The following is a 27,790-nucleotide window of genomic DNA, read 5'->3' as shown; positions in this document are numbered from 1 at the left end:
TAAATGTGTCAAGCTGACTGTGTAAGTCATTTGAGCGTTTAGCATGGCTGGATAATTTTGCTTTGGCCCTGACATATACTTGATATAGTTGAGATGTGCACAGGATGTGAGCAAACCCTATACAAACAGAGCAGAGCTTGCTTTACTGCAAACTACATGCCTGCTTTAGGGGGCACCCTGGGAGTAGCCACATGTATTCCCGTATAGGAAATGGCTATATAAGTATATTCCTTTCCCCCACTCCTATCTGGTTATAACCTAATATGATTTTTAAGCTCTAAAAAACTTGCAAATCTGAAATAAAGGAAATAACACAATCTTAGCTACAACAGTATTAGTAGGCTCTACTAATATAATGAAATACACAATGAAGTGGGTTTTTTTTTAATGCACTAACAATAGAAGAAAGCAATTGATCAAAACTGTTCATCACCTCCAACTAATAGGTTTGTATATTACATAACTACTCAACCAGCTGATGAGTGCTAATAAGCTTAACATTCTTTTTTTAAATACAGCATTTGTGCCCAACAATACTTTTAATGCCACTGCAATAAAACCTTTAACAAAAAAAAGTTAAAAGCATTTCAAAAGCACAGGAGAAGCCTTTTACTCTTTTCTACATTTGCTGTGCTTTCTCCCCTCCTCAAAAAACAAGTGACATGCAGTATGCCACCTTGAGCTGTGATCTGATGGGATCACACATTTAAGCATCATTAGTCCCCATCAGTTCTTAGATGGGAGATCCTTCAAGGGAAAGATAGGTGCCATAGGAGGTCCTATTGTCAATTCAGTTTGTGGCATTTTGTCCCTTGAATCAGAACTGAGCCAATGTACCATTATACTCTAGTATTAGGTCAGTGGTTCTCAAACTTTTGTACTGGTGACCCCTTTCACATAGCAAGCCTCTGAGTGTGCCCCACCCCTTATACATTAAAAACACTTTTTAAAAAATATTTAACACTATTATAAATGCTGGAGGCGAAGTGGGGTTTGGGGTGGAGGCTAGCAACTCGCGACCCCCCATGTAATAACCTTGTGACCCCCTCAGGGGTCCCAATCCCCAGTTTGAGAACCCATGTATTAGGTAATACTGTGCTTCTGTAGGTGCTGTCTTAGATATGCTGTAGCTCAAACCAAAGTTATGGGCTCGATACAGAAAACAGTGAAATTCTAAGGCCTCCGTTATGCAGGAGGTCAGACTAGATGATCATAATGGTCCCTTTTGGCTTAAAATTCTATGAATCTTTACTGATGAAACATGAAACTATTATCCTGACCTTTTCTAGTCATAATAGATGACAGACAAGTGCTCAGATACTGTGCTGATGGGGGTTGACACTTATCTATGCCATGGCACTTTTTGAAAGAGTAGAGGTATTAACTTCAGCATGCTGGCTAAATTTCTATTTGGGCATTGCATTCTGACTACCTAAAAGTGCCCAGATATACAACAACCGTATAGAAGAGAAAAGAAACAACTTAGTTTAAAATTAGAAGGGAAATTTACATCCGAGAAAAGGTAAATACCTGGGTTGGACTTTAACTCAATATGCTAACGATTTAAATATTCTCTTTCTATATATTCCTTGAACAGTGATTCCACCATAGAATAAGGAAGCCCAAAAAGCAATAAAACTCAGTAGTTCTGTCACGCCACCCACCTGAGGATCATAAAGCACTTTACAAACATCAGTGAGTTAAATTCCACCTGATGCAGAGGGACAGCAAGGACTATGCAGCATTTAAGGGTATGTCTACACAGCAACAAAACACCCGCAGCTGGCCTGTGTTAACCAACTCAGACTCAAGAGGCTCGGGCTATGGGGCTGTTTCAATACTGTGAAGACTTCTGGGCTTGGGCTGGAGCCTGGGCTCTAGGACTCTGTGGGGTGGGAGGATCCCAGAGCTCAGGCTCCAGCCTGAGCCTGGAAGTCTACACAGGAATGAAACAAGCACCACAACCCGAGTCCCGTGAGCCCAAGTTGGCTGGCATGGGCCAGCTGGGTGTTTTAATTTGCTGTGTAGAAATACCCTCTGTTCCAGTTAAGCCCTCAAAATCGGGTTTAAGTAAGACTTTAAGTGATGCCTAGGCCTAGTTCTGGCTGTCTGCAGAGTTAAGTTGCACCCATTAATGACTTAACCCTCACTGCCACAACAAGCTTGAGAGGTTGGTTAATATTATTACATACACAGCTCCTTTAAAAGTGAAATCTCTTAGCTAACTGATTAAATGAGTTGCAGAAAACTCATTGATATCAGCCTAGCAGCACTGTGTGTTCAATAGGATTACTGTCTGACCAGAGGTTCATCCCCTTCGATGCTGATTGCTGCTGCTGCTACCCATGTACGGCTGTGCTATTTGTATGTGATATTTCAAAGCACATATAACAGGTATATGAGCTATGAATACAAGGGAAAGCGTTTGGGGAAAAAAGCAGGGCAACAGTAAGAACAATTTGATAAAAATGAAATGAGTTTAACTGGTTCTCTCTAAAGTTCTATGTTTATTTCACCCTTTCAGAGAACACGCTGGCGATCACAGACTTAGAGAACAGGGGTCTCTGTGATATACGAGTTTCTGATTGTAACAGGATCCGGGTGTTTGGCCTCAGCTTCAGAGACTCTCCAGATCTGCACTGTGAGGTCACCAGACTGATTGTAAGCAATGTACCATGGGAGCGCAAAGTCAATCAGCAATACAGTAGAACTATTTACGTGCTTACATTTGTAAAAGCACCCAATCCTGTAAGGCCCAGAGGCCCAGATCATAGAATCATAGTCCTGAATACTGAAATCACTGATTTCAGTACATTGATTTCAATGAGAATGAGGTGTCTAATACCTTTTAGGATCTGGGTCTGAGTCCCCTCCTATCCCATTGTCATTACCAGGTGCAGAACACCTTCAGCTCCCGGTGCAAGCATATACATTGTAAGCAACGGGAGCTGAAGCCAATCTAACATGATTGGGTCATAAGTGAACCAAAGTAGTATATTCTCACCATTCTTTTTTTCTGCCAACTTTGTTTAGCTCTTATTTGACTCAGCTATACCCGCATTCAGTGAGGCCTAAAATCACAGTATTATTTCTCATTTTGTGCATCTGGAATCTGTATGCATGGCTGTATTTCTAAATGTATTTGAATGTGAAATATATTTAAATTGTAGTTAAAGTAGGCTTCCTTGATACAGTGACAGGATAGATTATTTTTCAAAATGAAGCTGTTTCCATCGATACATTAGGGGCAAACCCTGCGCAACTTACCCACACAAGTGACCTGTTGAAATCAGAAAGGGCTATACCCTGTTCCAAGCCTGAATAGCCAGGAGGAGGTAGTGGGCACTTGGAATGGTTACAGCACAGTTCTGAAGTCTGTTGTAAGGTCTGCTGCTCCTGGGAGGCAATGGCTGCTGGATTTCCAGCAGGTCCCACCTCACTCTACTCTTCTGACAGGCCTCACACCTGCCGAATCCCATTACTCAGGTGTCTCAGATGGAGCCAGGCTATATGGCACACAGTGAATGGGGACTCCTGCTTGAGCTGGTTTCCCTTGTGTAGCAGAACCACACTGATTCTGCTTTTTCTGGGGCCCTCTGCAGCCTTGGAGGGGGAGGTGAGATTTGCTTCTCAAGGCTAAATTCTTTACATTATGAATTAGAAATATAAATATGTGCTGACAAGTGGAATTCATTTGTATCTGGCTTCTGCCTGCATACATTTTCTTCTGTAGCATTTCAATGGCAATTGGATATCAAGAGAACAAGAACCCACAAAAGCAGATTTTCTCAGCTCTACGGCTGTTGACTGCCAGATTCCTGTTCTGAACAGCACAGAAACAGAGGCTGCGCGCTTCATGGCTGATGATGAACCATTCGCAAGATGGCAAGTGAAAGTAGGAATTTCTTATATTACTAAAAGACAATTTTAAAGGAGCATATCAGTTTTTGTGGTAATTAAAATGCAGAGTAAAATTTTATTCTCACCAGTCATTAGATACCTTTCATACCATTCGGGAAAAACAAAGCAAAATAGAGTCACAATGTTGTGGATATATTTTAAAGGCAAGGTTAAGGTGCAAATTACAATTACTGTTCCTGGTAATCATCTAAGGTTGATACACTAGTCTAATCAATTGTTAATCATTAGTATTTTACTTCTGGAGACCCAGGTTCGAAATCCTAATAAGGTCACAAGTAAAAAGGAATCTTGTCTCATCACGTTGTATTGTATATTTTACTGTACATCACAAGACCACTGTACAGACTGGTATCATTGACAGTCTTTTCTGCGGTGAGTGCCAGGATTAGCACTGAACAAGCAAAGATACAGCAGATGAGGACTGAAGTGCACTGGCAGAGCTATAGGAGAAAGCTTTCAGAGCACCTACTCACACTGTGCCTGGCTCTGCTGTGATTTCAGCACCTCACTTTAATCAGCATTAAATATTTACAGAAAATCAGTACCCTGGTGACCCTGTACCTGCTTCTTCTACTCTGGGGTAGTCTCACCCCTCCAATAGGACAATGTATTAACTATTATATTGTATGGAAAATACATGTGCATCTCTCACACACATTCTAGCTATGTGTTTTTCCACAAAATGCAATTTTGTCAAGGTTGAATATCTGAGATAAAAAACAACTAAACAAACTGTAGCTGGAAAAATCAGGGAGACTCTAGGAGCAATTGTAGATGTGCTTTGAAAATCATTATTATATCTTGAATGTCAACAGCAACCATTTAACAAACTAGCTGCAATCCATTATCACTGCTTTCATTGAAACAGTGCTTTGGTAACTGTCTGTTTGTAATATGGACATACTAGTTGCATGCTAAATTCCCACTAAAATCCATGCTGCCCTTGTCAATGGGAGAAGTCCAGGGATGGGAAGTCCCTTAGTCTCTGTATCTATATTCCTGCCCTCTATTAATAGATAGATAGATAGATAACCTGTGCTTCAGGTCTTAAACCAATCCTGATTGGAAATCAGGATGAGACCTATGTAGGAGGCAAGAGTACCCCACGTCTGCCTACTGTAGGATTCTTACACCTTCCTCTGAAGCATCTGGTATTGTCCACAGGATACTGGACTAAATGGACTTTGATCCACTATGGCATTTCCTATATTTGTATGTACAGGTTTCCCAAGAGCTAAGGAGATGCTACACCCTCTGCTTACTATGTGGGTTGTGAGGGGAAACAGTGCCCCTTGATAGAATGATTTGGAGGAACTGAACTTCCTGGCTCCTGTGTGTCAGGCTTTTCCTAGAGAGGGAATAATTTGTAGCTCTGTGTCTGAATACAGGGTACTTGTCACTAGGATGATTGATTAGGTAGATAGTTTTATACCTTATGCTTACTGTGTATTATGGTTCATTTTGTTTTCTGGTACCACACACATTGACAGTTGGGTTGTGCAGCTTCTTTCTTTTTCCCTTCCAAAGTGCGCATAGAATGTTTCTCTTCTTGCACAGTTGGAGAAAATCTGTCTGTCTCTGAGGACTCTTCACCTACCCAGCCTCTGAGGGCAATTCTCCTAGAAACAGCTGGCTCATGGCTACCTGATGAATACAAAATTAAACCCTTATGTGTCCAATGTATCCAGCTGCATGAATATGGTTGTTTGGTGGGTGGATTGTGAAGAAAGAACCCAGACTATAGTTTTCTGCACAGCTCTACTAAGGCTTTTAAAATGAATAGTGTGTTTCACTATTTTGATTTTGAAATTTGTTTTCATTCCTATTCAGAACAAAAGTCAAAAATACTGAAATTCTCCAAGAAAATTTGAAAAAGAGAGTTCCATTTCAACAAAGCTGATTTAATATTATAATATATAATTGAAAACAAAAAAATAAACAAAATGTAATCTCAAAAGGAAAAACTGGGTTGTTTCACACCAAAAATATTGAAATGGGATGTTGTCAGAACTTTTTTTTTTTGCCCTTTTTCCCTCAGAAACAAAATTTCAGTGAAATTTAGCAGAGCAGTTTGCTTTCAATGGAACTGCATTTTCCAACTTAAAACTGTAACCTTCAAGTTTTTCCAACCAGCTCTACCTCTCCATGCTCTTTCATTTTATCTCCTCTCCTATTCATGTTTCAGGTTTTGCTTATTTCTCCCATACCCATGCTGCTGAATGTAGATTAGACAATATCAGGTGCAACATCAGGTAGTCAGTTTAGAATAATTTGTTCAGTTATAGGTGAATTAGGCCACTTAATAAGATCAGAAATGAGGCTATCCAAAGCAGAATGCAACAGTTGCCTCCATCAGCACTAGTTCAGTTTTGGAGGCTTTCTTGGTATGGACATATTATTTGAATGGAAGACCAATGAACTCCAAAGCAGGTGTACCAAGGAATGGCTACATAGCTTGTGAAGCCCACATTGCTGCCAGCTTCAGTGGTGCAATAAGATTGCCAGTGATGGACATAAACAATCTCCAGCCCAACTACCTAAAGGGCCTTGCCAGAGATTGATCTGTGTGGCGCTCGATCTGCAAAGAGGCCACGTCCACCACGTCTTTTTGGTATTTGCCATTATGATGATGATGAGTTAGGCCATTCACCTACATGTGGGTTGGGGGAAAAGTGGGAGGAGGTTGGTGGAAAACTGTCAGCTTTGGAAAGCATGCTCTTGCTCTGATTTATTACTATTGCTGGAGCTATGTGAAAAGTTGAAGCAATTATCTAAAAAAATACAACAAATTAGAAACTAAATTAGGATTCACCAGGTTGGGTTGGGTTTTGTTGTTGTTGTTGTTTTTACACATTTTGTTTTTTCATTCACAAACTCTTGTACAAGCCAAATGTTGTTGTACTTATGATTATGAATAATGCAAACAACATTTTGTTCCATGATGAATTACATTCATTTCAAGCAGCAGAAACAGACTCCCTGACTCGCCCAGTCATTTGTCCAAAAGCCCTGCTGTTTCTTTGAAGTTGATACAGAAACTGATTCATGGTTTGATTTTCACTGACTTTCAATGAGACTTAGGCTCCTAAGCACCCAAGTTACTTTTGAAAATTGGACTTGAGCTCCTAAGTCACATAGGCACTTTTGCAAATTCCCTCCAATATCACTAAGTGACCAATACAAAATGACAACAATGAATAATGAAACAAACGGTTCACAAAACCCCACAGACTGGAAGTTATAATGTGTTAAAAATTAAAAATATTGAGCAAGCTGGAAAAGTTATAGTTTGTTCAGAGCACAATTAACAAACAGAAAAATGAGTCCTGTGAATTGTTCCTTATAAAGAGTTTGCACTGTTCTAATCATTACCATTAATGATGTTTATTACCATGTGTACTAGTGCTAAGAAAACACACACTTTAAAGGGTACTGGCAAAGGAATGAAATTAAAGTTAAAACTGCATTAAGAATGATCTTTTCTTAATGGAGATCTTGCCTGCAAACAAGCACAATCTTATAATAGAAAAAAAATTGAAGTTTTTTTCTGCCATTGAATTAAAAAATAAAGTCTTCCTTTTTTAAAACTCTTTTCCAATTTGTGCCAATACATATCACTTCTACTGTATATGATGTTCAGGAGGGAATTAAGTTCTTTTTAAAACTGTACCAATACATTTTCATTTCAATTTAATTTAATGTTGCTTTTTCTTCCTTTCCAGAATTTCAAAGTATAAAAGCCCATGATTACAATATTTTTTCTAGTTATATTGGTTTGTGTGGAAGTGAGTGTGTTCAGAGAGTAATGTATTGTCAACTGAGGACAATTGCAGGCTATACTGTGGGAATATTCATTTTATCATGTTCCACAGGAACTTTTGTTATTCTTTCTAAACTTGTGATAATTGAGGCCCTTTGTATTATTTATTCATTCATTTATTTTGCTTTATATTCAATCAATGTTTTTTGCATGACTGGATTATAAATAACACTCCCCTCCTGTGAACTGAAATATCTTATTAGCTGATGAAAATATTTTTTTGCTCTGGGTCCAGTGGCTCCTAGCAAAGCACAAAATATTACTGAATAGGAGACATGTTTTTGCATCCTGCCTCTGAATTAAGTATATGTCAACTGCCTTTCAGTTTTAGCAAACTCCTTACCCACTCCATTTTTAAAGTTGATTAAGGTACACCTCTACCCCGATATAATGCTGTCCTCGGGAACCAAAAAATCTTACTGCATTATAGGTGAACTGCGTTATATTGAACTTGCTTTGACCGCCGGAACGTGCAGCCCCGTCCTCCCGGAGCACTGCTTTCCCGCGTTTTATCCGAATTCATGTTATATCGGGGTAGAAGTGTATTTTATATCTCCAGGATATTCATAAAGAAGGGCCTCTTTGTTGTCTTGCCAGTGTACTATGTGCTTTGTGAGTTCAGTCAGTGTTTACTGGATACTTTCTGGAACGTTTTTACGTGCTAATGTCCTATACCTCTCAAGTGTGTCTCATTTTGAGAAATCTCTCTCACTGTAGTCCCAAAGTTAACTTTGTTCCACATGAATCTGTTTTTATTGTCAAAAATATTTATATCAGAATTAAGGAATCATGAAATCTGGGTTACAGAAACAGTCATTCACTTAATGGCATGAACCTGACAGTGTTTCAAGTTACCTGAATTAATCATTATTTTGTGTCCCTCATTTTGTGCATCACTCACATTATCTCTGATATCTGGGCTTTGGCAGCTTGAGAGGTAGGGGCTACTCACAATTTCAGAGTAAAGTCTGCAGTTCTAAATGCTTTACTACCTCTGGTGGTTGAATATGGGTTGCATTGTAACTGAGAACAAATGGCTGGCTGTTACTGAGCAGAATTACAGGTTGTCGAGAGTCTGTGCTGTGATGCTACCGATGATGCAAGAAAACCAAAGATGGACTCTGAATAGGAACAATAGTGATTATGAGTAAAGTGAAGGTGAGGAAATCCTATGAATCCACTTAAACAATTTTAATACACTAAATGATTGCCTTGGGAATGTGACCCCTCCCCCCTCCGCGCGCACACACACACACACACACACACACACACACACACACACACACACAAACAGCTCTTGGTATTTGCTTTTCATTATGGAGAAAGGGTGGCAAACAGTCCAAGGTAGTATGTACTGTTGAAAAAATACAAGTGTTTTGTCTACTGAAAATGTATTAAGTAACACTTCAAAGCATGTCTATTTGACAAACTAACAGCTATCACAAAACTTCCTATCTGAGCCAAAAGATCTTTTGGTTATTAATAATGGTTTCCAGTTTGCAACATCAAGCAATTTGTTAGCTTGTAGGGAAGTAAGTCACAAGCGGTTTAATTTATCTTGTTGGCAGGCATCCAGTTCAAGGGTGCAATGGTTATGTGCTCCGAAATGAGCAGACAGTGTCCATATGGAACATTATTACTTAGAATGATGATTTTTGTATCATTTAGATTACTAATGATGGCTTCCAGTACAGCAATTCCAAAGTTCTGACCCTGTACGATGGAGCCTGCCAGGTCTGTGAATTCCATCCAACTGGACTTTGTAAGTTAAAGGTAATTTTAAAGAGTTTAAAGTCATTCATCTTTTTCTTAACCCTCTGACTCACTTTTGTCTAATGTGCGCTTTAACAGTCTTGGAAGAGGAAAAACTGTTTTATAGGTCATCTGGATGGTAAGTATTTTTGTCCTCTTTCTGAAAATGGTCACACCGCTATGTGATTTGAACAGTTTCTATGTGATATAAATAGTTGATGGATCACATTTGCTGCACTTTACAAGGGATCTTTCTAATGATGACATTTCCAAAAGCCCATGGTTGTTGATATCTGTAAACTGGAAATATTTATACAAGTGAACAGAACTAGGGAGAACCAGGGGTGCTGGGATCATCCCTGATAGACAGGGCTCTCTCATGCTGAAAGGATTTCTAACCAACCTCCTCTTGGGAAAAATCTCTGCTAGGAAGATTTCTGATTTCTCAGTGGGAGGTAGCTTTATTATCTGTCCTCACTTCAATCTTGTGGGGATATTGTAACTACAAGTCATAACAACTCTATATCCATTCCCTCAAGCAGCAATAGGTGTACTAGGATGTGTGCTATGCATTTTTCTCATATAGAGACACCCTTGAGATAACTTAAAACATCTTTGCTTGCATTAAATATCTGTAGGTGCAGATATAGAGTAGTATGACAGATTCAAAACTGTAATCAAAGTCTAGTGCTACATTTTAAATTGCCAGTACTCCATGGAAGTGGTGAGAAAGCAGTCTATCCTTTTGTTTTCCTGTGTGCTCTACTAAATTACCTATTAGCATGACCCTCTTCAAAAAACCTTCTCTCCTTTTCCAGAGGATCCCAATGAATAATTTTACTGTTTTTCAATACAATTGCAAAACATCTTTTTGGAGGCTAATTGGTGAAAATATTTCACTGTCCTAATCCAGCTTTTCAGTTCTGTTATACAAATATATATAGGCATCAATCTTCCCTTTGTACAAAGTAAGTTTCACACAGGTACATCCTCTTCTCACTTCCTTTGCCTTGTTCTCATTAACATTAATCAGAAAATATTGTCTTCAGAGTTGCACTGAAAATTGCTCTTGAAACACTGTATCACTGACTGCAATAAAATGGCAATTCCTACCTTTCAATTTAAGTCAGTAGCACAGAATAATTAAAGGGTCCAGTCCAGGACAAAATCACTTCAATTTTTGATTAAAAGAATTAAAGCAGAAACATTACAATCAAAACATACTGTAAATTATACCACTGCTTAAATATATGCAGTGTTGTTGTAGCTGTGTCAGTTCCAGAATATTAGAGAGACAAGGTGGGTTTTATTGGACCAACTTCTGTTGGTGAGAGAGACAAGCTTTCCAGCTACACAGAGATCTTCTTCAAGTCTGGGAAAGGTACTCAAAGGTACACAGCTAAATACAAAATCGAAGGAATAGTTTAGCATAAATAGTTTTTGTCTTTTCGCACTTTCCTATGCGAGTTCATTCGAGAGCCTAGTGGTTGGCTGGTTTCACCCACATACTTGTTGATGAACTCACACAGGAGAATGATAAAAGATAAAAACACCATAACACCTGTGGGTGAACACTTTTCACAAAGCAATCACTCTATATCTGACCTATCAGTGCTCATCCTCAAAGGAAACTGCACAACACTTTCAAAAGACAAGTCTGGGATCTTAAATTCATAACTTTGTAGGCACTAAAAATCATGGTCTTAATAAAGACACTGTATTTATGTCTTATTACAACAATCTGTAACCCACTCGCTCCCCTTTGTCCTCTGACTACAGGAGTGTTAATGGGCCACTTCACCTTGAATGGACCCTTAGAATATGTGCTACTTCTGCTACACTATCTGTTTGATCTTGTATTTAGCTGTGACCCTCTGAGTACCTTTCCCAGACCTGAAGAAGAGCTGTGTGTAGCTGGAAAGCTTGTCTCTCTCACCAACAGAAGTTGGTCCAATAAAAGATATTACTTCACCCACCTTGTCACTGTTTCTTCTAGTTTTTTTCCCTCATTCTTGTGTTTTTCAAATTCTGAAGTATGTACATTTCCTCAAGATTCATGCCTCTCCCAGATTATAATAATTTCTACTGTAAAATGTTCCAAGATACTATTTGAATTTGGCTATCAGATGCATTAAACCACATTCTAATTGCCCCTGCTATAATATTTCTTTATAACACCTAAATTGCTTTCAGGAAAGGTGTTTCAGTGAGTGAATATTTTATACAAGGCCATTTCACATTTTGTGTTCCTCTTCTATGGAGCCCATTCATCACTACATTATCACATCAGAAACGTACCCTCATTTTTCACCAGAACCAAGTCTGAAAACAACAATGTATTGAAGTCTTCTTATCCTCCAAATTATAATGGCCAAGAATCATGTCTTTCTTTTTTAGGGTACTGCATGAAAGTCTTTTCAATTCTTTTATTTTAATACAGTATTCACAAGTTACTATAATGTAATGTATTATGTAGTATATTTTGTAAGGATTTTGAGAAACTAAAAAAAGATCCTTAGAAAAGACAAGATTCAGTATATGAATCAATCGGAGAGTAATCCCGTTGTCTTCTGTGGGACTATTCATGTGTGTCCGGTAGGTTATGGCCTTAGGTCTGAATTTGGAATCTTATGCTGGTAACACACTCAGTGAAGAAAATGGGATTAACCTAAATAAGGACTGCCCAACTGGGCTCTAATAATTGAGTGAGGTAAAACTATTGATTAAACTTTAAAGAGACAAAGTCTAGTTTGAAATGTATGCTGCAGGAATAACTCCACAATAAAGTTGGTGGTTTGGATTCAGTGAATATAAAACTCAGAGATTTAGGGTTAGATTCAAAAAGGGGTTTTAGGCATTCCAATGCAGTACAATGCTTAACTTTTAGGCACTTTGCTGCCTAGTGAATTATCAGTCCCGAGTTTAGGGTTCCAGGCTCCCTATACAATGCATGGGGAGAGTTAGAAGCCAACACCTAGAGTGGGAAGCCACCAAAGGCTAGCCAGAAGGCCGTGCTGAGGAGAGAGGTATGGCCAATGCCCCTCCCCTCAAAGTGAGTTAGGTACCTAACTCTAGGTGGGATGGAAGTACCTCCCACCACTCGGGATTCACAGCTGTCAACCATCTCCTGGAGTTAGGAGTGTAAGCCAGGTCAATCTTTTCTCACAAAAAAATGAGGAGGAGAAGGAATTGGTGGAGGAGGAATTCAAGGATCAGGAATCAGGGCCTGCAGCAAAGCCAGTCTCAGGGCTATCTAACCAGCGCAGCTGGCCTGTAGTAGGCTGCCTGATTGGCTTCACTGTCTGATGGATCGGAAGAGTCAGTAAAGCAGCTCTTAAGCCCAGCAGCAGCAGCAGCAGCATTTCAGTAGCCCCTCAAAGCATTCATCCATGGCTGTTATAGTTCCTGAGCCTGCTGGTTCCCTGCCTTGGATCCAGCCCTGGTCTGGCCTTGACTTGCTCCAGGCTATGCCACTCAGCTCTGATCCTTGACTCTGGTATCTGGCCTCTGACTCAGATTCTGACCCTCAGCTCCAATTCCTGGCTACCGACTCCTGCTCCAACCACTGGGCCTGATTCATGCTCCAACTACTAGGCATGTCTATGTCTCTGACAGTTTGAGCAGCCCAGAAACCACCACCAATAAGGAAACTAGAGCTGATATTGTGAGTATGGATCCTACAGAGCCCAATATCTCTTTGACAGAGATAGTGTGAACCCTACACACCTTGCAGACCCAGGTTGCCACCCTGCAGGCACAGAATGAGGTAATGCAAGCTCAAGCCATTCCACCTTCAGGTCTGACCCTTGCTCCCCATAAGGCCAAGCTCCCTCTGCACTGAAGCTTGTGATGATCCCTCTGCACCAGCAGATCAGGGAAACACTTGTAATCTGCCAAAGAAGCCTGTAAACACCATGGGGACCAAGACCATCAGACTCCCCCAATCTGGGCATAGGAGACAAGGTGTGGCGCTCTGCCCAGGATCTTAAATCGAGCCACACATCCGCCAAACTATCAAAACCTGGACTCTTTCAGGATTATATAATGAGTAAACTCAGTGGCTTTAAAGTTACAGCCAGCCAGATCCTTGTAAATTTACCCCATCTTTCAAATCTCACTTTCAAAGCCCTTCACCAAGAACCTGCAGCCAAACAGCTCCAACCCACCACTGCCACCCATAACAATTCATGGACAGGAGTACTTGGTCCACCAAAACCTCAACGCTCGAAGAGTTAGTAGAAGACTCCAGTACCTGGTGGACTAAGAAGGCTACAGTCCGGACAAGAGGTCTCGAGAACCAGTAGAGAACATCCATGTTCTGGGCCTACTGTTAGAACCCCGTCAGTAGTAGCCTGAGAAACTGGGCCCTGAGGAGGCGCTCTTGACGGGGAGTTACTGTCAGGATTCAGTGCCTGCAGCAGAGCCAATCTCCAGGCAACCTAATGAGGGCAGCTGGCCTATGGTAGGCTGCTTGATTGGCTACTCCACCTGATTGGTGGGAAGAGTCAGCTGACCAGTTCTTAAACCGAGCAGCAGCAGCCTGGTGGTTGCTCAAAGCATTCGCCAAGGGTGTGATAGCTCCTCTTTGTTCCCTGCCTTGCTTCTGCCATGGATGCAACCTTGCCTTACTCCTGGTAACGTAACTCTGATTCCTGACTTCGGGTCTGATCCTCAGCTCTGGCATCTGACCTCTGGCTCCAGTTCTGATCCTCAGCTCTGATCCTGACTTCAGCTCTGACCCTTGGCTCTGGTATCTGGCCTTTGACTCTGGCTCTGATGCTGAGCTTCTATTCCTGGCTACCAACTCCTGCTTCAAACACTGGGGCTGATTCCTGCTCCAATCACTGGGCATGACTGCCCAGGTCCCAGTCTCTGACACTGGGTCTCCCAGGTGAGTACCTTCACCACTGGGATATTGTGGGATGGGGCTTCCTCAACTTTTTTTATTAAAGCTGCTACACATTACATGAAATAATCAATGCTCACTGGGCCAGAGAAAGAATGAGACTGATACTATAGCCCAGTGATTAAAGCACTTACCTGGGATGTGGGAGAGTCAGGTTCCAATCCCTACTTCAATGACTAATTATTTACACTAAGTGGAACAGTTTCATCAGGAGACATTGAAGGAGATACACCCCAAAAGGATAGGGTTTTGTTAGAAATGTATCCAATAACCAGAGTAGACAGTCACTATGGAAACTCAACATATGCGCTATATAGAGATAAAGTCCACATCCAATTGACTAAAATTAATTATGTTCACTGGGACTTTGGTGTATTTGAAAATGTTACTGTTGGTTAAAATAATGTCATGGAAACCTAAAAAAATAAAACGTTTCCTTACTACGTTTTTATTTTATTCTGTACTGGGTTGTTATTGCCATTGAATTTTATTATTATTATTTCAAAAGGAATGGACAGAAGCACTTAATTTTTTTAAAAAAGAAGTAAAATTCCAGAACGTCAAAGTTTTTAGCAAGTGTTCTTATGGAGCTTGTTTTTTGAGTGTCACCAGATAATCATCATATTAGCCTGCCACAGCTGGTGGTAATAATCACATACAGTACATACACATTTCTAGGAAAAAAGCCGAGTTCTATCAAATTTGACCATGACTGTGACATTACAAGTTGCCTAAGATAAGACAGACACAGACACTAGGATCTTGCACTGAAACTGGAAAACTCTATGATGCTTCAGCAATGTAAAGATGCACTTATATTCTCCCTGGGGGACGGAGTGGTAGCATTTAAATTGTTGTTTTTCTCTATTCCTAGAGAAACAGTAGCTCATGCTTATCTCAAGCAATTACTAACTGCTAATTTCTGTCATTTTTCTGGTCTTTTTCTTTTTAATTAATTAATTTATTTATTTGGCAGGAAGAGACTTGTAACATAGATGGACTATGCTACAGTGAAGGAGATTCAAGCCCTACCAGCCCATGTCTTCTCTGTGAACCTGACATTTCTAAATTCACATGGTCTATTAATGAAAGTAAGACAGATTTTTCTAAGATTTACAGGCATTTTGGTAAGAATGCAGTATTACATTCATAAAGTTTTAAACTGGGGCCTGATTCTGCAATCTGTGTTCTTTGCCCTCAGTGGGTGTTTTGAGTGCACAAGGAATACAGGATCGTGATTGTGTCTATGTGTGTGTGTGCTACACATATATGCAAGTTTCTGGTTCTAGGTTGAAACCTGGCAAAACTTCACAGAATTAAAAAAAAAAAAAAGCAAAAACAAATAAACAACCCCCCTAAAAACAGGATTTTAGGAACTATCCACACAGCACACACTTGAGATTCATCATTTCTGCAATACTGCAAACTGTTAGCCAAGGGGGCTGCTGGTCCCAAAGACATCCATGCTCCTCTCAAGAGTACAGGCTTTAAAGAGAAACCACTCAAGGAAAACAATGTATTTGAAACACCAATGGAAGCAGATTATTTTGGGGGTTTAAAATGGGCTATGGGCTAAATTCTTCTAGGTGTTGCACAAAGGTGTCTAGGAGAAACCCAACAATCTGCAGGTAAAGCAAAGGGGAGAAATCATTCCCCCTTATTCCTCTCCACAAAACCTACAGGTGCCCCTCTGAGGCCCTCATGACAGAAGTCATGGTGAAGCCTTCTGAGACAACTCCTAGGGATTAAGGCCTGGGGTCTACATTTTTGTGTATGTACCAAAAAATGTGATATGGCCATTACCCCTTGGTAACCCCTTGTGCAGATTATTCATGTTCCTAACAGCAATGATTGTCATGGGTGTAAGTTCATGTTCACACATGTGCGTGCATAGCATTATTATTGAACTGTTGTTGCAATATATATATATGCACTGTTGTAGAGCACAATTACATGCAGACCTAGCATTTGGTTCTGTGTTGGTCTACTGTAAACTTGGTCATGTTGTAATGCAAAGGGCCCACGAAGATAACGACTATTAAGGTCCACCTCAACAAGAATATTGTGGGGGGGGAGGGAGGAGAGACAGAAACAAACAAATCATACTATATGTTATCATGTAGAGGATGGATGAGGGATACCTGTAAATGTGATGGGATCATCTAGAGAATAGCATAAGATTTGGATTTGGATTTCTGATGCCCCAAAGTATTGGAATTGGGATTTTGATTTAAGCTTTAGTAAAGATAGGAGTGCTTTGTGAAATCTGGACACAGATCCTGGTTCTACCACCCCAAGTTTCAATAGTGCCGAGGTCCAAGATTGGGACTCAGTCCTATGTCCAAAATTGCTGAGACACTTTGAGAAAGTAAATAGAGTGATATTTTATATTCATATATTTCTCACTGGATGGAATGAAACCCTCCATGTAAATCAAAAACACTCCCCTTTACAGTCTGTATCAGAAACACCTCATTTTGTGTGCTACTGTTTTTGTTACTTCCTCTTGTAACCCTCCATCCAATTAACACCTTTGTTTTTATCTGCAACTGCATACCCATTGAGCATGCCACTGATTGCTTCTGGCATAACCTTTATGGGCTTAGTTGCTTTGAGTGTTTGTGACATAAAAGATAAATGAATAATAGATAGAAGCTTTCAACAGTTATGCCATGACAGTCTGCTGGACAAGCAACTTAGGTTTGATAGCACAGCAAAGACAAGTGGAGAATCCTATTTAAATAACTGTATAATGTAAGACATGCTTTGGAAAGCAAAGGCTGAAAAATTGATACTCAAGAATAAAAGGCTAGTGCGATTCTGCTCCACATGCTGTTTCCCAAAATTTATTACAAAGATGCATCCAGTTCTTATGAGAGAAATTATATAGATTTAAAATACCAGACTGTGAAATGAAATTAATCTTCATATATGAGAGGGTTACTCAAAGCTAAACATACCTATGGATGAATTCTATTATGACATGATTCTTTTAAACATCAATAAATGTAAAGTTGTACTGGTGTTTAAAAGAGAGACAAGATGGTTTTGAGTTTAAGACACTGAACTAGGACTCCGGAGGTCAGGTCAAATGCCCAGTTTTGCTACAGATTTGCTCTGTTACTTCAGGCAAGTGAATTAACTTCTCTATGCCTCAGTTTACAATTTTTAAAGTTGGGATAATAATTCCTTTCTCCCACCCTTTGTCTTATCTATTTCAATTGTAAGCTCTTAGGGGTAGGGTCTGTCTCTTATTTTATGTTTGTACAGTGCCTAGCTACAAGCGGCTTTAATTTTAAGGCATGTAGTCACTACTGAAGTACAATAATAATGTCTATGAGACCAAACTGTGATACCTTTATTCATGTTGATAAGCATCTTATTCCTCAAGATTCCTGTTGAAATCCAAGGAACTACTCAAGGATCAAAGTAGTACTGAAATCATGAGTTAATGGTATCAGAAACGGTTCAATGGACTGGTTGTTTAATTTACAATACTTTTTCTCAAAGTTGCCTGTCCAATTAATTTGTCATTCATCAATTTGGGAACAGATTACTTAAATTTAAAATATGAATTATATATGCTGTAAGTATACACATATATTTGTATGTAGTTATAATTTTTCTTGTCTTCAATGCCTATATTACATCACTGGAAACAAACAAGTCTCAAATTCAAATACAATCACTAGTATACAAAGAAATCCTCTTTAATCACACATTTGCAGATGTATACAAGACATGTAGACATGGAGATCTACTGTATACTTCAATATGCAGTTTTTCTTAAAATAGACAAAAATATTAAAAATCCCTGAAAATAATTAAACCTCATAAATCAAGGTGATATTTGATTGATGAAGTCAGGGCCGGTTCTGGCTTTTTAGCCGCCCCAAGCAAAAAAAAAAAAAAAAACCTGCAGCGCAGTTGCAGGGGGACCGGCTGGGGGGGAGGGGGAGAGAGCGGGCAGGAGAGAGAGAGAGAAGGGGGCGGACAGGACTACAGCGGGGGCACTGCCACGTGGCCCCTCCCGCTGCGCCGCCTCCTGCCGCCTGCCACGAGGGCTCCGCTCCGGTCGGTGTGGAGGGAGCGAAGAGGACTGCCCTGCAGGGCGCTCTGGTTCTCCGCGCCGCTGCCCCCTACAGGGCGGCCGGAGCGGAACAAAGAAAATAAAAAAAGCGGCCGTGCCGCCCTAGGATTGGGCAGAATGCCGCCTCGAACAATCTGCCGCCCCAAGCACCAGCTTGCTCAGCTGGTGCCTGGAGCCAGCCCTGGATGAAGTGAAGGGACAGTACCCTCCAGAACTCTGAAATACTATTGCATTCATTTTGTTGTAACTGATCTTTCCTCTTCTAGCTAACGAGGATTTGTTTCAATTTATTTCCTTTGCGCGCCTTATAAGGTAGATCCAACGACTGGGCAATATTCACTCGTCCCTTGAAAAAGGTTTGCATTTGCAAATCACAGCATCAGGCTTACAAGAGCTTGCAGTGTTGCTTTCTGAATTTGTTACTTTAAACCTCTTGCTGTAATATCACATCCTGCATGTTTTCACAAATAATAAAAATGTGTGGTCATTTTCTGATTTCTACATTCTCAGTCTAGCAGTGTGTGTAATTCTGTGGACAAGTAAATGGTCAAAAGGTAAGGGAGGTGTTATTTGACACTCAAAAATTATGTATAGAATATATAATTTCAATGGTGTCATCCTCTGTGGTGTGGTGGGAGGGACTCGCTGCCTCCCCCACCCCCAGTTCCAGGTCCTATGGTTGAAGAAAATTTTGATAATACAGTGTCATCAGAAACAGATCAAGTTGGGTATCATTTAAAGGCCTTTCTCCCAGAAGCAGATGGTATGAAACATGACAAACACAGAACAATTCTGTAGATATATATTCAAGAAAATTTGTAAAATATAATTAAAAAATTGGTTTTTAACACAGTCATGTCAAAATGCAGCCCTCACAAAGTTAAACTGTGAGCCTTGATCGATAAGTGTGTTATCAATTAATGCTCAGAACATGATACCTGATCATTTTTTAATGTTACAGATTACTATATATGGAAGGTGTGTTTCAAACTGATTTGCCATCATCAGCAAGAGAAAAGTGGTTCAGTGGTAATGATTATCAGCTGTGTTTATTATGCCAAAAGAATTGTAATGAGGCACTGGTTAAGACATCAGCAACCAGCCAGAAATTTCTGGAATCCATCCACAAATGGTATGCACATAGTTACATGACATACATTATACAACTTAATTAGTTACAATCCCAAACTAATTTATCGCAGGAATTTTGTTTTTACTTTGGTCTTGATTGTTTTTAGGCATCAACGGAGAGATGAAGTATACTGACTAGTTACTGAATCTTTGGAAAATATGACCACGGAGGACCTGGTTATACACATCTCTCAGTGGCACTTTACATGCTTTAAGAAGTATACCCATAAACTGAAACTGGCAAGATTGGAGAGGAAAACGTCAAGCATCAGGAAAAATTTGAAGACAATGGGACAAGTGTCAGCTGTAGGCAAAACTCACTTTATACTAGGTCCCATGGTGTGCATTTTGAGAAGACACCTACATCTTCTTCAGTAAGATGGAAGCCTGAAGGCACCATTAAGCACAGTTTCAACATGTGAGACAGATTAGAAACTGTATGAAGCTGTCACTCTTAGTGGGACAACCCCAGAACTCCATCAAATTTTGAATGAAACATTAACCGTGGCTGGATAACTTTCTCAGAAGTAACCAAGCAGCATTTTAGGTGCTGTTTAATGCCCAAAAAGGGCAATTTTAAAGCTATAAAATGAGATTACTCACACTGGCAACACATTTGCATATGACAGAACAGAGTTTATTAATCTGATAAAAGCAGTCTTCTGTGATGAGATAGCTAAATATGTCAGATGAATGGATATCTTGGGTAATGAATGAACAAAGCCTCCAAAACCCAAATAATTATCCAAGACTCCATCAATCTATGGGCACCAATCAAGAAGAACATACTTAAACTGGGCTCTAGTGCAAAGAAAAAAGTCAGACTGAAGGTGTCAGGGACTATTACAGAGCTAACTACAGACAGGTCATTGTTTGCTTTTCATGTCCGGATCTCAGCATGATGTTGATCTACATGAGACTTTGGGAGAGTACAAGTTTTCAGTGTTTGCATGATCAATGTTCAAATATGATGGAACAATGCATATAACAGACAAAAAGCAAACTAATGTACATCTCACATGATCTTCCTAAGCCAACACTGACTGACAACATGACAGGTACTTTATGCCAGCAGAGGCTTTTCAGCATGGATGGTATGGCTGAGTACAAGCTCTCAACAAACCAGAAGCTGTTAACACCTGCTGAGATTTGGCTGAATACTTCATTAGGATGCTACAGAGAAAATATTGGACCTATGAAATAGTCCACTTCATGTTTGATTTGCATGCAGAGGAATCAATTAAAAATATTACCAGAAAGAAGAGACTCCATGGTATTTCACCTGTCCAGCACAAAATCATTGGCTCCTAAAACATATCCAATTTCACATTGAAGAAACTATGGCCTCATACTCACAGGAAGGTCGAGTTAACTTCATACGTTGCAGGAAAAATGTTCCAGCATGGGAAGAATTGCTCAAAGAATTTCATTGTTGCATGGCATAATGAAGCCGCTGCCTTGTTCTGTTCCAGACAAAGATGTGTGCATCTAGCTGAGACGAGGATAAGCATGATGTGTCTAGCTATGATGCCCTAAACTTAGATGACACTGATGACGACTTTGATGAATAAATGTTTTCAATCCTGCATGTCAAGGCTAACTTCCCTAGGATTACCAAAGATCAATGTCTTTTTTTATGTAAGCAATGCATCTCTGTGTTAAAATATAAATTAATAAATATTGATTTTTAAACTTTGTCTTGAATATATATATCTACATAATTGTTCTAGATTTGTCATATTTGCCATTATGTTCGTAGGAGAATGGGCTTTCGAATGATACTCAACTCAACCCATTTCCAATGACACTGTATTATTAAAATTTCCACGAACTGGAGGATCTACAGCTGGAAGCCAGGGGGTAATGAGTCCCCTCCTCACCATGCCACAGAGGATGACACCATTTTTACGAATCAAGTGACACCTCCCTTTCCTTTATATCATTCAGGGCCGGCTCTAGGCACCAGCGTCCCAAGCATGTGCTTGGCGTGGCACTTTTCAAAGGGCAGCACTCCGGCCCCTTTTTTTTTTGGTTGCTTCAGCGGTGGCACTCCGGCTTTTTTTTTTCTTTTGCTTTTGCTTGGGGCGGCAAAAAACCTGGAGCCGGCCCTGCTATCACTAACTTGCCCACAGAATGAGATTTTACTACTTTGTACTCCCAGACTATGCTATACTGCTGAGCTTCACTCCAACAGTCACTAAAGCTCAACAACCTCACTAATCCACATAATTTATAACACACACAAATTGTACTTATTGGTATTAATGTATGGCTGATTGCTTCAGGGAGCATATTCCTAAGACTTCATTATATACATTACCAAATATACAACTGCTGTTATTAGCAGCACCTAGATGTTCCAGCCAAGATTTGGGCCCCATTGTGATAAGTCCTCTCCAGTGCATAGTTAGAAACAGGGGGATCACATCATAAATAGAGCTGTGTGAGCCATTAATACAGGAACAGCTGGCTGAAGTTTCAGTTACTTTCAGAATTACAGAATTACCTATTAGAATTACAGTTACCACTTCAGGTAAGAGACGGGGAAAGGAGAGCAATGGAAGGGTATAATGCCATATTGGGACTGCTCCCATATGTCTGATGAACCGCAAAAATGATGAAGGTTCCATATGAGTGATGAGCCAATTAGGATGGAGGAGGTTGTGCTTTCTCATGGAGTACAGCAGTTTGTTATCTCTGACATCTACATTACTGTTATCATCAGCTTTAGTTCACGTTAGTCTATTTACCACATTACTTTAAAAAAATCTGCCCTGTGAATGTTTAAATTGCAGAAGTCTGAATGTACATAATCGTTGTCTCGTTTCTGCTTTTTAGACAATCTACCTCCTGTGTTCCAAGTCCCTTCCAGCCAGCTGCTGACATTTATTGGTGAGAATTTTGTTTACCAGTTAATAGCAGCGGATCCTGAAGGGTCGGCTGTGCTATTCATCTTAGAGACTGGGCCACAGGATGCCATGCTGTCTCCTGCTGGCCTTCTTCTCTGGAAAGTCGATTTGGAAGAACCGCAGATCTTTGAATTCACTGTGTCAGATGAATGCAATGCACAAAGCAGATACTCTGTTGAGGTAGGAGGGGAACGTTAAGAAAAAAAACTGTTTATCATGCCATTGGTTTAGTACAGTTTCTGTTATGGCTAATAATTTGTTACTGTCTTAAAAACTGAGACTTCAGCTATTTCTTAGTAAGTGCATATTATCCAGCATGGCAGTAATAATCAATTAATCAAATAAATATCTCTGAGAGTATAGAAACAATATATACAATGAACAAGAGCAGGTTCTATTGATTGTTATTTGAAAGAACACTCTTGCACAGCCTCTTAATAGTTCATTAATTGGCTTTAACATTCACAGTCTGCATTTGGATCTTTGAAAAAAGCACATAACATAAAAGACCAAGTTTTAACTACAAAGGGGAGATTATAACTCATTCTCAATTATATCTTTAGAGGGTACCTTGCTCTTATGTCCTTACTCCGCAACTTTGGTTTCTTGTGCATTGCTTTGTCTTTATTGTAAGCTGCTATATTAATCCTGTGATAGCATGAGCTAATGAGCAGGGCCGGCTCTAGGATTTTTGCCGCCCAAAGCAAAAACAATTTTGGCCGCCCCCCCCCCCCCCCCCCGTTCTTTAATCACCCCACCCCTGGCCCCGCCTCAACTCCGCCCCTTCCCCAAATCCCCAGCCCTGCCTCCTCCCCCCAGGCTCTCAAGTCTGGGAGGGAAGGGGAGCAGCGGCGCGCGAAACGGCCGCTCGGGATCTCCCCCTCCCTCCCAGGTTTGAGAGCCTGGGAGGGAGGGGGAGACCCTGAGCCGCCGCGGCGCGCAAAACAGCTGATTCGCGCACCGCTGCTCCCCCTCCCTCCCAGGTTTGAGAGCCTGGGAGGGAGGGCGAGTAGCGGCGCGCGAATCAGCTGTTTTGCGTGCCATGGCAGCAGCAGCGGAGGTGAGCTAGGGCGGCCAGGGCACATTTTTAGGGGCGGCATTCTGGCGCCGGCCATGCCGTCCCTAAAAATGTGCCGCCCCAAGCACCAGCTTGTTTTGCTGGTGCCTAGAGCCCGCCCTGCTAATGAGATGAATAAGGTGGGGCGCAGACTCTTAATACCAGAGCAGTTTTGCTAATAATGGATAATTGTTGGAGATGCTAATGAGACTCACATGCATAACAAAGTTTTATCCAAAATAATCATCTGTAGCATTCTTAAAGAAATGGGGAAACTATAACTTAGTTGTTACTGTGATGGGTGTATTAGAAATGTATAGCTAGATTTTATAGATAGAATGTTTCTTTATTAAAATTCTTTGCAATCTTGTCTTTGCAAGTACACAGCATAACTGCACTTGAAGCTGTTCTCTATATTTGGAATAGAGATCATCTAGGAAATGAATGCCTGCAAAGACATTTATTAAAGAATTAGTGGTCAATACTATAGGCAGGCAAGCAGTTAAAAGGTTATTTATTTCTTCTTTCAAAACTAAGGAACTAAGGAATTCTGCCCTCCGATACTCAATAACAACTGCTATTGCAGCCAACAGGAATTTTGTTTGCATATTTGAGGTTAGACTGTGCCCCTAAATGATGGAAGCTAAAATCCAGCTTTCAATAGTATAAATAAATAGCCTTCATTGTGAGACAAGCTCCATGGAAATAGTACATTGGTTAGGAAAAAGTTTTTATTAGTAACGGGTGGGAAACAGATTTAAAAAAAATTCTCATCCCAAATTGGGACGAAAGTCAAAATCTCAAATTTTCACTCATTTAAAAACAACAACAAAAATCAAAATATCTTGTTATATTAATTTCTATGCGTTTTATTTTCATTACAATCTTTCCTTCTTTTTTAACCTTGTTTTATTATAAATTAAGTCAATGTTCTAGATCCAAAGTTGTTTTGAATGAAAAATGTCACTGATTTCTTAAAATTGTCAAAATTGGACATTGACAATTTTGAAAATTTTTGCAACTTTTTTTCAAGTCAGGAAATTCATCAAAACCAATGCTTTCCAGCAAACAGTTTAGGTTTCAACAAATCAGCCTTTTTCATCAAAAGAAGTGTTGTTGACATGTTCCTGATCACTCTACTTTTTATAATGATGTATCGTGAGTTTGCATTTCAAGTCAAACCTTAAAAGGTAACTAGATGCACCTTTCCTCTGTGATTATTTATTAGGAGAAAACATATTTATGACTCTCTTTTGCCTTCTCCAGGTTTTAGTGAAGCCTTGCAGCTGCATGAATGGTGGATCATGTGTTACCAATATTAACTTCCCCCCAGGAATTGGTGAATATCTCTGCATATGCCCCAATGGATTTGATGGAAACTTTTGCCAAGAAAATATAAATGACTGCAAACCAAACTCATGTGGGAGTGGCATGTGTGTGGACAGTGTAGATAGCTACACTTGTAAATGTCCAGCTGGTTTGAAAGGTAATACATCACTGCTTCTAACTCCTATTTGATCTGGTGAGGACTGGGGTGGGGGTGGGTTTCAAACACAGTGTAGGATGTCTGCAAACATTTGTCAAGTGGGCTGCATGAATCCTCTCTCTGCTGCCATGACTCCCTTTCTTAGCTTAAGTCATGTGGAGAATGTATAAGTACAGCCATTGGTTGTCTGTGCTGAGGGAATCAAGCAACCCAAAGCTCCAGACCATTGAAATCAGAGTGGAAGTTGTGGTGCTATGAACTATTCTGACCTCAGCTCCTCCCCTTCTAACTCCCACTCCGCCATCCAAGCAGGAGAGCTGGGGAGCCCAGAACAGGCAGGTGGTCATATTTATGGGCTTCTGGGGCTGCACTAAGCTGAACCGAGGAGCACTGTCAATGCGGTCTGAGAAGCAGCAGAAAGAGGGCAGAACTGAGAATGGGTGATGGAAAGGCAACTGGAAAGGAGATGACTGATGTTGGGAGAGAGGGAAGAAAAGCTGAAAAGGGTGTGAGAGAGATTGAGGTAGGTTGTAGCAGAACCACACTGCCCTACCTGAAGCTTCATTAGTCATTGGGCCTTAGTCAGGCATTACAGGGGTTCCCAGACATGTTGCTGGTACAGTGTACTCTTCTCTGCCTGGCTAGACATCTCTTCTGACCCCTGTGTAGGACGTACAGAGCCATTGTCCCACCTCTTCCTGGTCACCTTTTTGGGTATCTGCTGCTCCAGAGAGTGATAAACAAGCAGCAATGCCCACAGTCATGACAACACAAGCACTGCAACTGTGGATGACTCTCATGCAGATGGCATAAAGGGGAAAGACATATTTCACCTTTCATTTACCAGGAGCAAGAGATTGGGTGGAGTTGGGGGGCAGGGTGAGCTTGAAAGGACATGAGAGAAGGAATGAGAGAAAGCACTGCAGGGTCAGACACAGATGGGAAGCTTCAGGAGATGCAATGAAAGGAAAGAAAGAACGAGGTAAAAGACTGAAACCTGGAAAGAGACAGAATAAACATCAAACAAACAGTGTAGGCGAAGGGGCAGACATATCTGGACCTCCTACAAAGGATTTAGGCCTTTGGTTTTTATTTGCAGTGAATAGTTCAATCACTTGTACAAGTGAGCAGGTAGATGCAGGAGGAATTTCCATCTCTAGCTGTTATAAAGCAAATCTTCACCTGGTATAAATTGTTACAGTTCCATTGAAGCCAACAAAGTATATAGATCTACACCCGCTGAAAATCAGGTCTTGTGACTCTTTATGATCCCGTGATCTCTTTTTCTGTTTCAAGTGGTTTTGCTGTTAAAATAATTTTGGACATGGGCATAATTCTACACTCTTTGGGGGGATACTTAAAATAAACCCCGGAATGTTTGCTGACAAACCAAAGTGGTCTTATGGGAGTATTTACAATACAAAATAGTACATTTACAAAATTGCTAAAATTACTTATCTCAGATGATATGCCGCTGTCATTTTCATTTTAAAGTATAAGTTAAAGAAAGATAAAACTAAACCAGCCAGCTACATCCACATAACTTCCTGTTGCTCATAAATAGTTTCAAGTCATTTGCTTACTCTGGCTAATTGGAAATATTGATATGTTGTTGAAAAACTAGAGTGTAAAAGCCCATGATAAACCTTACAAAGAGATTAAACAAAATGTATAGTACACGTTGTGTTGGGAATGCACTTTACAGAAGTCCTTATTGTTTTGTCATAGCAGGAACTTTCTTCAAGAATGTTAATATAGGGTGCAAGCCAATTTCAAGATTAGAATAGGAACTAGAGCAGTGATTCCCAAACTTGTTCCACCACTTGTTCAGGGAAAGCCCCTGGTGGGCCGGGCCGGTTTGTTTACCAGCCGCGTCCGCAGTTTCGTCCGATCGCGGCTCCCAGTGGCCGCGGTTCGCTGCTCCAGGCAATGGGAGCTGCTGAAAGCGGCATGGGCTGAGGGATGTATTGGCTGCTGCTTCCCGCCGCCCCCATTGGCCTGGAGCAGTGAACCGCGGCCACTGGGAGCTGCTGAAAGCGGCGTGGGCTGAGGGATGTATTGGCTGCTGCTTCCCACTGCCCCCATTGGCCTGGAGCAGCGAACCACGGCCACTGGGAGCCATGATCGGCCAAACCTGCGGACACGGCAGGTAAACAAACTGGCCCGGCCCGCCAGGGACTTTCCCTGAACAAGCGGCCAGAGGTGTAGCGAGCGCCCTCTGTACCCTCCGACCGGAGGGAGCCCCGCAAGGAAGGAGGCCCCTAAAAGTGGCAAAATAAATACCGCATTCCAGTTTCTGCATTGTAAGGGGTCCCGCCTGGACATATGTTTGGAGGGGGCCACCGTTCGGAGGGGGCCACGTTCTTTGTTGCTATGGCCCTGCAAGCGGCGGAACAAGTTTGGGAACCATTGAACTAGAGAAATGTTAAAAAATGGAATTTAAATGTTTGCACCAGATAAGAAACCTTGTTGAATGAAGTCACTTATTTATTGGCAGAATAACTACAACACAACACTGGCAGTGAAAACTTCCTCCAATATGCCTCACCCCTGTTCTCATCAAGTCTTCAAATACCTATTCCTTTCCATGTCCCCTGATGCTACTAATATGGTAGCCATTTATAAGCTCTGGAACAATCCCACTCAGATGCCTCTGTGTTTCACAAAGTCTGCTGAATCAGCCACAAAGAGTAACACCTTTCAGTTGCTGTCAGACCA

The 27,790-nt window shown here is 40.7% G+C and overlaps 1 protein-coding gene and 1 long non-coding RNA gene across 6 annotated transcripts in view; one reads left to right on the top strand and one right to left on the bottom strand.

The window, feature by feature from the left end:
* The window catches only part of LOC101938743 (von Willebrand factor D and EGF domain-containing protein-like), a 251,180-nt gene that overhangs the window by 140,062 nt on the left and 83,328 nt on the right, over window positions 1-27,790 (top strand). For all 5 annotated transcript variants that reach the window (XM_065561612.1, XM_024106535.3, XM_065561614.1 and 2 more), the window contains 6 exons: window positions 2,525-2,661; window positions 3,734-3,895; window positions 9,410-9,514; window positions 15,376-15,490; window positions 22,459-22,709; window positions 24,853-25,072. In XM_065561612.1, the coding sequence (XP_065417684.1) occupies window positions 2,525-2,661; window positions 3,734-3,895; window positions 9,410-9,514; window positions 15,376-15,490; window positions 22,459-22,709; window positions 24,853-25,072 (990 nt within the window). The remainder of the gene's footprint in view (window positions 1-2,524; window positions 2,662-3,733; window positions 3,896-9,409; window positions 9,515-15,375; window positions 15,491-22,458; window positions 22,710-24,852; window positions 25,073-27,790) is intronic.
* The window catches only part of LOC135974323 (uncharacterized), a 211,413-nt gene continuing 203,317 nt past the window's right edge, over window positions 19,695-27,790 (bottom strand). The window contains exon 2 of the long non-coding RNA XR_010591551.1: window positions 19,695-22,701. This is a non-coding gene — a long non-coding RNA (uncharacterized LOC135974323). The remainder of the gene's footprint in view (window positions 22,702-27,790) is intronic.

Source organism: Chrysemys picta, chromosome 11 (genome assembly GCF_011386835.1).
Source record: "Chrysemys picta bellii isolate R12L10 chromosome 11, ASM1138683v2, whole genome shotgun sequence".
Lineage (NCBI taxonomy): Eukaryota > Metazoa > Chordata > Testudines > Emydidae > Chrysemys > Chrysemys picta.
Note: the sequence above shows the minus strand (reverse complement) of the source record. Positions and strands in the feature narration are given on the sequence as shown.